Consider the following 12,288-nt stretch of genomic DNA (forward strand, 5'->3'; position numbering starts at 1 on the left):
AGATTCAACTCCATCTCTTCTGCACAAGTCTCAGCTGAACACCTGTTTCCTGAACACAGGGAGCAAGATCTCAAGATGATGTCTTTTACCTATACACCAGACTTCCTTACACTGCAGGCAGTACTTTTCCTACAGTATCCTAGCTATGCAGCAGCCTTTATTGTAGCTGCAGTGCTTTGGCAAGTGAATCTAAATATGACTAACTACAACACCAAGGTCTTCTCCATCCTGTTCCTGTGCTTACAACCTAAAGAACTTTTTCACTCCCATTATTAGTTACCAGGTATGTTTCCTCCTTTTCTCCATACCACTAAATTACAGTCAGTTCTGTTTAGGGAGGTTCTTGAGATTATCTGCTTTCAATAGCACATGATAGTAGCCTGATCTTGGCTGGCTGCCAATCTCCCAATCCACTGATGCTCTCAATCCACTGCCCCTCTTCAATAGGGCAGGGGTGAGGAAATAAGAGGGTAGGGGAGAAAATCAGGGGGAGAAACTTGAGGGTCAAGATGAAGACAGGGAGATCACTTACCAATTACTGTGACAGGGAAGTCAGACTCAACTTGGGGAGAATCAATTTCATTTATAGCCAATAAAAACAGATTTGCATAATAAGAAAGGGAAAACACTAAACCACCTTACCACCCCTTCTTCCCAGGCTTCAGCTTCACTCCTTCATTCCTGACTCTTCTACCTCCTCCCCCACCCCAAGAGTGCATGGAGGAAGGGAAACAGGCTACTCTCAGTTCATAACAGTTCCTCTCTGCCACTTCCCTCTCTTTTTTCCCTGCTTCCAGCTTGGGGTCTCTCCCATGGGCTACAGGCCTTCACAAACTGCTCCAGTGTTCTTCCCACAACTGCAGCTCTTCATGCACTGCTCTAATACATGTCTTTTCCACAGGGCACAGTCCTTCAGGAACAGACCGTTCCACAGACCCACAGCTCCTGCCAGAAAAGCTGCTCCTGCATGGGCTCCTCTCTAGAGCTGCAGTTCCTGCCAGAGGCCTGCTCCAGCATGGCATCTCCACAGGCTGGAGCTTCCTTCAGGGCATCTCCACCTGCTCCAGTGGGTCCTCCAAGGGCTGCACTGTGGATATCTGTTCCCACACGGTCCTCTGTGGGCTGCAGGTTCTACAGGCTTCACCATGCTCTTCTCCAAGGGCTGCAGGGGAATCTCTGCTCCAGTAACTGGAGCACCTCTCCCCTCTTCCTTCTCTGACCTTGCTGTCTGCAGGGTTGTTTCCCACTGCCCACTGTCCTCCACCCTCTTCCCACAACTGCTGACCTCTTACTTCTTCTCAAAGATATTATTAAAAAGGCAAAATAAGAATAAAATTACTCTGAAAAATAAAGGTTCTTCAGTTGAGCACAAACATAACGTAAGTAACTCCTTATTATTACTTAAATCTAGTTTGCTCAGCTCTCAAATATTGATTTAGAACAGAATTCTGTATTATTGTATTATATGCTTTCAGGGATGCAAAAGAGCAATTTTTACAGATTGGACAGCTGATGTTTAAAAACAGACATGGTATTTTTCTTGGCTGGACAGTACCAAGAGATAATGAGTCATTTTTGCTGAATTAATCTACCTGTCCCAGCCCATTAGAGCTATTCCTTTAGGATGTCCACAGCATAAAAACAACACTATTCCCTCACAACAAGTTCATTGTTTTTCTTGCAACCATGAAAACTCTATTTATGAACCTTGAGATTCTACACCTAACTTTAGGACAGGCTTTATACTTTCAGAGAAGTTCTTCTGCCTTGGAATCCTGAATTTCCACTGGTAAAAGTCAAACTAGAGAGCAATCCTTGTGTGTTGCCAAAAAAAAAATCAAACCTTGAGACACTTCAGCTCTACATAACACTAAACCCTTTATTTAAAGCAATATAAATCATGTACAAGACTTATTAAGTCTGCCAGTGAGCTAAGCAAAAGTGATATCAGGTATATACAAGATATATCAAATGTTAGACAGTCTCAGGTCACCCCCACAGGAAACATCCTGATATCAGTATTAAGTTTTTAACTACAGATAGGCAGCCATACTTGCAGAAAAATCAGAGGCACAGACAGCACTTTAAGCTGAACAAAGTTTCCTCCAGCTGCACTGAATTTAGGATGAGGATCATCTTCCCTCCCCATTTTATCATGCTTGGGGTCACATGATGAAAGATTTGCAGACAACCTGTAATGCTTGCTAGCTCATGAGAAAAGTTGCTAAAACTGTGAAAACAGCATTTTAATACTAATCACAGTACAGATCACTACTTGAAACCAAACCTGTTTAGCACAAAGGTGTTAAACTTATTTCCATTTATTAAGAATAAATTGGTGAACTTTGACAAAAAATAATTTTTTTCATTTCTTAATAGGCTCGCATTTGTGTTTCCCAAAACCACTTTTCCCAAGAAGTAATGCAAAATTAAGTAAATTAATTCAGACATCTGTAGTACTAAACAGATTCCATGTTTGTATCTTAAAATATGAAATAATTGTCTAGTAAATCTAAATACAAAATAAAATTTAAAAATTCATCAAAATCAAAATTAAGAATTCATCTCTTACTTACCAGTATTTTCTCATTATAATAATGTCCGAAAAGATTTTCCAGCTATTTGTGACAATTTTGAACATATCACTGCCTTCCTTTTTATACAGCACTACTGCTTCCTAATAAGTACATTAAAACAGTTGAAGTATTTATCAAATCCTTCATATTTTTAACTTCATAAAACCTCCAATTCTATTAGATTTGTGTTTCAAATAAAAGTTTTCACTACTAGAAATAGTCCAAAAGAACATAAGGAAAAATAAAAGCTTTTGTCCTGTATAAAGATGATTTTTTCCTGGCAGAGAAAGAGCATTGGGAGCTGCTTTTTTCCAACAAGACAAAGCTTTTCCTCACTGGTTAAGAGAACAGAACTCCAGCACAAAATCCCCCCCAAAAGAAAGTACACACATACCACCTGATTAGAGGAGCAGCTTTTTAACAGTTTAGCTAATTATCCATAAGTAGAATGTAAAGAACAACAATTTATATGTGAATTTACTTAGCTGAAAATGGGTGTGAGGAAAGGATTAGAAAACCCTAAAGATTCAATGACATAGTCTCAGTTCAGAGTTTGAACCAAGGTCAGATGCCAAGAAACAGAACTTGACCCCTCTGCAAGCAGAAGCTGCAGAACCCAAGCAGTCAGGAAAACAAACTGGTGCTGAATAACAGTGACAAGAACCACTTTAGCAATTACAGAGTAAATCCTACATATAAAAGAATTTCAAGACACAAAAAAATGTTTAAAAGGTATTTTCTTGGAAAAGTGTAGTAGTCTAGTAAAAGTGAAGTGTACCTTTTAGCATTTAGATTTGCCATTGCAATTTATTATTCACTCAAGTAACTTAATACAATACAATATTTTAATCTATAAATCAAATACTATTTCAAGAAAGAACTAAGGAGGAAATATATCAATCATGTTAAATTTTATGCACATTATTGATCTTTTTCATGTCACAATAGATAAAGCCAACAACACAAGAGAATAAAATGCTATTGTATCTAAGCAGAAAACATTTCAGCCAATTCTCACATATTTCTGCACAAGAAAGCTACATAATGTCTTGAGGGATGTTTGAGGAAACACACTCTTGCTGCTAATGAGCCATAATATTGCATATTGACAGTATTAGTTCAGTGGTTATGATGAGGAAAATAAACAGCCTAAAAGATGCAGTAATTCAGTCACATTGCTTAGAGTGTGAAAACCTGAGTTCTAATTCCACCAGCCATATTTTTTAAGTAAGGCAAATTATTTACTTTGTATCTTGGTTTCATTACCTGTGAAATGAAATGTGACACTTAGGACACTGGAAAATTTTGTACAAATTTTACTTGAGAGTTCTGTATTAATCTTTAAAACAAAATTCAGACTTCAAATCAGAAATAGCCCTGCATACTATACTAATGATAGAACTGACCTCTACTGTACCAAATATAAACTATTTCACATGGCATTACTGAATTTACAGATATTATATCTATAAAAATGAACCAAAAATAAGAGTAAGGTAAGGTGGGAATCCCAACCTACCAGCAGTTCTGCAGCAGTTGGCTCCAGAACTAAAATCAATTTTACAGATGCCTCAGACATGGAAATAGGCATTAATTGTTGAAGAACTCTTGCACATTACTGACAAAAATTTTCAGAAATTGAAAAAAAATTAGCTCTGAGATGTTGCATTTTAGATAAACACAAATTTAATTTTCAAGACAAAGTCAAAAGGGCATCAAATAGCAAAGATATGCAAGCAATGGAAATATTAGATTTTAAGTAGGTAAGAAATCTTCAACAGCATGAGGCAAAGAAGTTAAAACTTTACCCCTAAGCTCAAATACCTGCACACATGAACTCTAAAGGAGCAATATAAACTTTATGGCGTAGGGTATCATGCCCTTTAACTTAGCTTAGACTTTGGCCACTACCTCATAGCTAATCAGTGTAAAGCTCAATGCATACAACGTATTGGAATTAAAACTCAAAAAAACCAAAAGAGATACTGCACACATAACAATATCCTGTTTCCTTTGCAAATGTGCTTATCACAGCAGTTGAAAATACTAGTCATGAAAACAAGCTTTAATCCAACTGTACATATTTCTTAAGTGTTTTTATGTCTTATTAGCTGCACGTCTAGCTTGAGAAAGGAAAAAATATTCTGAAAGCATCAAAGTAGTATTCCAAGTTCCTCCCCTTCCCCCTGAAAATACTGTGTTATGCATATAATACAGGCCAAGGAACTTGCACATTATGAAGGGCACAAAACCATAACCAAGTTAAAGCAATTGTTCTAAAAGTATTCTAAGCACTACATGCCAGTCTGCCTCATGTGCTAGCACTAAGTAAGTGATATGCTTTACAAATGACACTATCAGAAAATGAATTATGAAGAAATGAGATGGAACATTTTTACAGTTTCATAGCAGAAGAAACATTTCTTTAAGTCATAAAATGAACTTGGCAAAACAATTCTTTCAATACTTTAAAGTAAATTTTTGATTTGTAGTCCCCATGTTGTGAAAGATGAATCATTCCACACTTAACTAAGGACTTATATGTTACTGACAGCTATTCCAGCAAAACCAAACATTGGGAATAATGCTGGGCTTTACAAGGCTGATGGGAAAGGTGTCTATATACATACACGCCTGAACGTACTGTGACTTTACATATATATATATACACACATAACGTACTATAAAAACTAAAAGTTTGGTGTACATATAATAAAGATGTAAAAAACCATGATTATATAAAAAGCATAAACTTTCTTGACAACTACAAGACCCAACTAGCATCCATTACCTTCCTTTTACCAATTAATGTCAATGGGAAGCTGATCAGCTTGTCTGCCCTTTCTAATGGATATTCAGAAACAAAGTAGGAGATGCAGTATTCCAGAAGAGTAAGTCTTTTTCATGAGAGCTTTGCAGAAAAGCTTAGCTAATCCAAATTCCCCTGTATGGGAACAAACCTATGTATCACTCTCCCTAGTGCTTTGCTTAGGCACAGTATTGACAAGAAAATTAATAAATGAACATAGGAAAGAAAAGCACTAGAAGATTTCCTTTTTCAAATTCAAGATATATACTTGAAACTACTTTTAGCTAAAAGAAAAAACAGTACGTTAAAGTCATTGCACTAAATGCTGGCTCATTTACCTTCAAATAAACTGAGGTCTCTTCGTAGCCTTGGTCCATAAAGCCCTTCTAAAATACTTTCAAAACCTGGAGACAAAAGAAACATTTAAAATGGTAAATCAAAAGTTTCTTAAAAGAAAGCAAATTCTAGAAAACTGGCAACAAGTATCCTCAAATTATAAGAGCAGTTCCAAAAATTGTTACATTTATCAAACAAATATTTACTCCTTCCACTATAGTACTACTCAATAGCATTAGAAGATAAAAATAAGGCAACTGCCATCTGCCCACAATCAGCCTATTAAGCCATGCCCCAACAACCTCATTAGACTTAAAATAACTACCACAGAATCCTAAAGGTGCTAGGATTAGCCTCATAGCCCTAAGCAAGTGAAGGAGTTTCTCTCTTAGCCTGAGAATCAGTGTCATGGACAGAGAGAGGAAAAAATTAAAAGAAGAAAAAATTAAAAGAAAAAAAAAAAGAAAAATTTACAGATCAGAAACTTCTCATGATCTCCTGAAACTACATAATCTGAGCAGGCTAATATTACAACAAATAGAAAAAAAGCAATCTTCTTTTGCTTCTGATACCAGGACAGTGCTCTCTAGTCCTCTGTATCCGCACAAAAACGTTTTAAAATGGAGGATTAGATAAATCCAATTATTTTACAGATTTACCAGCTAGTCTGTTTAGGTATTTGGTAAAAATTAAATACTTCAGTAAGGGTGATGAGACACAGAGCAAATCACATGATTGATAAATAAATAATGTTTGAAACCCCAAACCCACAAAAAAACACATGACAACTGATGAAATATGGTGACAATTTAGAGCATCAATATAAAAGAAGTTTTGTTCAATGCAGAAGCAGTTCCCAAGTGCTCCCCTTTCTCCTTCCAAATAATAAGCTTATTTGAAAATAAGAGGATAATTCAAAGCAGCATTTGAAGGTTCTCATTCTTTAGTATTAAAGGCCTGCCCGTAGCTATTTTGCTAGACCAGAACTTTGCACGACTATTTCATCATCATACACATAAAAGACACCAAAATCTTCAGGAAACAACTTCTATCAACAAAGAACATTCAGAATCGCAAAATTTGTTTGTCATGTGATGTCTTTTAAGACAACACAACATCCTGTTCCCTCCCCAAAAGTTATATTTACTTTTTGGTTTAGATTGTATGTACACTAGTATAAGGAAGAATAAATATGTACCATATTTGAAGCAGACAAGGGAAGCTGTCTTAACACATAGGAGCTGTATGGTTTGACAAGTCAGATTTTGTTAAAATTTCCATTGCAAAGTAATTTTAATATATGGACTATACTGTGAAACAATTACAACCTCTACAAATCTGATATTTGAGCTATAAATGGATTTATATATTGAACTATATGGATTTCATTTTCCACTTTTCTTTGTATTACATATAATACCACAAGACAACACAAATTAAATGACAAAACCACTGTCCTCTAACATATACATATACACACATCTTTTAAACAGCCTACAAGAACTAGAAAGCAAAAAGCCCAAAGCCCGGGCACACACTAAAATTTACTTTAAAGCATCATCCAGCAACTCTTAGATTCAATGTAATATAAATTCACATCCTATCAGCACTGCACAAATTCCCTGTTCTTCTGGCTTCAAAGGGTTACGGACAAAAGAGGCAAGAGAGATGAAGGCTGAAGCTAAGATAGCAATCCTCCAAACACAAGAGAGTGGAAATACAAACCACACCATGAGCATTGCCATTCATGTTACACACTGTAAGCCATTTTAGGTCAGCAGCTAGTTCCGTTCTGCCAAGTTACTGTCCCTGGGTAAAGAAATGAATGAAGCAGCACTTGGAGACAACCCTGCCTATTTCAAAAGGGCAAACAGCAACTCCTATTTTTCAGGACTTATCAGTCAAACAACAGGAAGCTCATTTACCATCCCAGTCAGCACCCAAAACCTCCTTGGTCTTTGGATCCCTACCACCCTTCCCACCCTGTGGAGGGTGGCACTTGTTTCTGACTTTACTTTTGTCCTTTCCTGCCTGCCCTACTGCCTGCTCCTGCCTATGGAAAACCACGAGTGCAGAAACCCAGCTCTGTAAACAGCAGCTAGGCACAGAAAAATGCAAACCCCAAACAGATTTCCATACAGCTTGTATTAAAGATAGCAATTAGCACACTGTGGGAGTTGTTGGGTTTTTTTTCTTTTCTTACTCTGAGGAAAAGATACACCAGCCTGCTTCTTCGCTAATTCACCAAACTTAATTCCATCCTACCCATCCAAAGGGCTCTTCTCTTCCTGAAGTATTACAGAACTTCTCCAAGGAACCACCAGACTTACCCTGCCCCATCGCTTGCTTCCTCACCTCTGGACACTGGATGCCATCTTTTAAAAGAACACTTGTACAACCTAAGACCATCAAGAGAATATTTTTCCAGACCTTAGGCTAAAATTTTCCCAGAAAGCACCTGTGGTGCTTCCATGCTCCACAAAGCGCTATTACCTTTCAGCAGAATTGATACAATTTTAGTTTAACCTAAACAAGAAGATGTATCTTAGTTTCCAGAACTGACAAATGAATGCTGGCAAACGCCAACAAATGAATGCTGACGAATGAATACTGCGGAATGAACCTTTTCCTAAAATGTAACCATCTGGACACAAGCAGTTCAATAATCTTTGTTTTCCTTCTTGAGTACGTATGCTTAAGCAAACAGTAGTAGTAGCTTTGGAACTCTCCAGAACCTGAAGAGCCTACATAAACCAGTCAGAAATACACTTTGCTTATACTTTTTATGATTCACTAATGGAAAAACTTTGCTTCAAAAAAGTTTGACAGAATTTGCTGTCTCATGGTGTTTGATTGCCTATTTGATTCCAAACCTGATCTTTCAAAATTGTTACTTGAGATCTGACACTTTCTAGCTCCAAACTGAAAAGCAATACTTGGCTCTAGCAACTTGCAGTACCCCAAACCATCAAACTCCCTCTTTCTCTAATAAATTTATTGTATTTTCATGTAGAAAGAATCACCTTTCTTTACTGTCTGACACCTTTTAAAATCCAAGATAGGTTCCTCCAACAGTCTTCATAAGCAGAAATTTGTGATAGAGTGAGTCTCTTAACCCAGTTACAAGCTTTTACAGTTTGTATTTCTGAATAAAGCTGTGAACAGGTTTTTTTCCCTCCCACCTTTCCCCCACCACGGATGCTGCTTTCCTCACTCGGGGCTGGGATGGGACAGGAGGAGGGAGGCTGAAGCTGTGACCTCCAGCAACAGGAAGGGGGCTCTTTTCCATCGGTCCCTATTTGGGTACCGAAAAGGCAAAGAGCCCAGGAACAAGTTCTGTCAGGTCTGCCATATGATCACAGCAAAGGCCACCAAAAGGAAGCCAGAGGGGACAGTAACTGCAGCTCCCATGGGGCTCCTGCCCAGCAGCTAGACTGGCTGCCACAGAATTCAGCTCTTACCTCCGCTCCAAACCCAGAATGTTACAGAGAACTCTTATGGCTTATCTGGCTGCGGAAAATATCATCTGTTACCCATCTACCTGGCCACCACGATACTGCCAGAAGTGACCTGCAGCAGCCAGAGCTAACTACAGGAGCACAGGGGCAATGCTGAACAACACCAGGTGTCAATGGAATAAATAAGAGCCCAGGTGTTGATCCAAGGTGAAGGCTTTCACAGGGCAAACAAACATCCTGTGGGATCAACAGGTGACTACATGGCTGCAGGCAGGACTTCAGCTCTTATGACACTAGGATCCTTAAGGAACAGAGTGCTGATCTATTTGGTAATGCAAATCAGCACTGCCACAGCCTGCAGCTGTGGGAGCAATGGATAGTCTATGCTGCACTAAGCCCAGAGAAAATCATCAGGTGAAGATTTACAGAAATTTTAAGGCAAAGTTGGTCTAGGTTAATTCTAGGCAGATATAGTAATTGAACAGTTATACAACACAAATTGAGCTTGGACAGGTTTAGCTATACATTGGCTATTGTTATTTCAAAGGCTATTTATCTCCATAATTTCTAAGAAAAAACTTTAGTTACTTTAGCCTCAGAGTTGAATTCAACAGCCATCTCCTCCTTCCCTCCCACATCTTCAAAGTGAATGGAGACTGCAAGTATGTTTTCAAAAAATTTGAATGACTCAGACTATGTGTTAGAAAAATAGCCAAAAAAAGAAAAATATCATGTAATAAATGGAAGCTGACATTTGACTACCACCTTGAAATGAACCACTTGGTGGGTCTGAAGATAGGAGTAGTACTAACTCTACACTTGGGAAAGGGAACAGAAATATATGCAGGTTATATTAAAATGTATATGCAGGTTGTATTAAAAAGTTATTGATAGGTTTGGTGCACTCCACATCACATGAATTTCTTGATTCCCCTAACCTTGTATAAGGCCATATTACCTCCTAAATTTGTATGTTCTTTTCAAATGAAAGTCCCTTTCATAAAAGCAGATATATTTCCTTTCCCCTTTGTCTTTTGGTTTCTTTACTAGTTTTACTTCTTTTGTTTCTTTTTTCTCTTCCCCTTTCCATGTTTCTGTTTAAGAAGCAATCCATTTCTAGAGCTTTAGCTACAAGGCTTTTTTTAAGCATATATTTGGGACACTTTACTAAAATATAATAATTTTTAGTTAAAATTTTAACAAAACATTTTTGTTTGTTCTTTTACTCAGCACTAGAACACAATAATACTAAATCTCAAGAGGTGCTAACCAAAACTTGTACAAACTATAATAGTGACACTAATGACCTCACAGTCAGCCACCTAAAAAAACCTTTTGCTTATACTTGCTCTCCCCTCCTCTGATCTGCCGCAGCTTTTCCAGTTTAGGAAAGTGTAAGCTTTTTATCAGTTCATCTGCTTAAAGATAAAAGCACAAATACTTCTAAACAAATTCACTTCTGGTCTGATATTTTTCTAAGCCATACAAGAAACAGCAGATTAATGCTCCTTACAGAGACAGAAAATATTTAAATGAAGGAGGGAGATGCTTATCAAGATTGCTCATCTGATTCATAGTTACTGCTGTACTTTCCATCTGATGTGAAAGGTCCCCTTTAGATGAGATCCTATTGTCCTAAGTTGCTCTATGTGTTAAGGAATTTGGAAGATTTTGGGTGCATGCAAATGAAGTTCTGCTTCCTCCCTTCTTTTCCAGCATATCATCAGCTAGGCACAGGGTGAGCCTGCTGCACACTGCTTTGAAGGACAGGGCACGCATGTGTATTTTTACTCCAATGAAATGAGACTTTCAGCTTTAAGCACTATGGCCTCTGGAGGCCCTGTAGTAAAAGAAAGAACCTTGAGGCTCTGTAAAACACAATTTTGTTAACCCACCCAAGAAAGTCAGCAGCAGTGTATGTTGAAATCTTCCCAAATTCTGTGTGCCTAAAAGTTTACTTCCATCACCCTTCATTTTGTGGCTTACTACACCAAGAATCACATTTGAATTATGGTAGTTCAAGTTGTTTTACTGAAGTCCAAAACACTTGTTAATTAACTTCTCACATAAAATTAGGCCTCACCCCTGTTAAGTAACAAACATCAGTGAGGAAGATTCATGTATTCTCCTTATTTACTGAATTTAATATTCTCAGCAGAGAAAACAAAAGTTGAAGAAAAAAAATTGCACATTTTAAACAGTGTGGAGTTTAGCCCATTAATTTTGCTTTTAAATCAAAACTAATGAGGAAGTAGGTTCAGAACTGCTGATTTCAATTCTTAAAAGTTGCAGAATTTAATAAATGATCTTTAAAATGTAATTAGGAAAATCCAAAGAATAAGATTATATTTAATGAGATTGAGCACTGTATTGCCACACACAGCATTACGATTAAACTACCTTCTTTTATTTTTTATTGTGGGAACAGCTACTGTTACTTTACCCAGTCGTTAAAGGGACCTGGTAAGAACTCATGAGTTCAGTTTCTGCATTTGCCTCTAAACACTTATCTAGCTGACACATGAGTTCTAATCCCATTCTGAAGTCATACAACCTATATTTTGAGCTGATATTTCTTGATCTATGAGGACTATTACATAATTTGTACGAGGAATCTCAGAATCTAAAGTCACATTGGAAGAAATTATGGACAAGTAAGGACTGAAAGACAGATCCTGCACACTGGTTTGTGTCCCAACCAACAAGCCAACCTCCTCTATTACCTGCCCCCTCCACCCCACACACACTTGAATTTCAGTAGCAGCAGCTTCATGCCAAGGTATAACATACAAACAAAGTTCTGAGCTAAAACTCACTGACATGACTGACATTACCACGAGAAAAATAAATTTATTTCCTCCCACTGTCCTTGTAACTTTGCCCTGTTTCATGCACCTGAAAACAGCATGCAATTCAAAACAATACTACATCTAAATAAAAAATTTCACTTCTTCTTCTCCCCATTCTGTACATTTTCATGACTGCACTATTTAGCTCGGCCCAGTACAGGAGTATACATGGGGGAAGTTTTGTGGTTTGTCTTACAAATACAGCTACCTTGGATTAAAACAATCATACCACAGACAGAATTCAGCTTGATTGGTTTTGT

At 37.5% G+C, this 12,288-nt stretch overlaps 1 protein-coding gene across 8 annotated transcripts in view; it reads right to left on the bottom strand.

Moving 5' to 3' along the window:
* The window catches only part of LCORL (ligand dependent nuclear receptor corepressor like), an 80,408-nt gene that overhangs the window by 50,555 nt on the left and 17,565 nt on the right, over nucleotides 1–12,288 (bottom strand). For all 8 annotated transcript variants that reach the window (XM_058803306.1, XM_058803305.1, XM_058803301.1 and 5 more), the window contains exon 2: nucleotides 5,724–5,789. In XM_058803306.1, the coding sequence (XP_058659289.1) occupies nucleotides 5,724–5,789 (66 nt within the window). The remainder of the gene's footprint in view (nucleotides 1–5,723; nucleotides 5,790–12,288) is intronic.

Source organism: Ammospiza caudacuta, chromosome 4 (genome assembly GCF_027887145.1).
Source record: "Ammospiza caudacuta isolate bAmmCau1 chromosome 4, bAmmCau1.pri, whole genome shotgun sequence".
Taxonomy (NCBI): Eukaryota; Metazoa; Chordata; class Aves; order Passeriformes; family Passerellidae; genus Ammospiza; species Ammospiza caudacuta.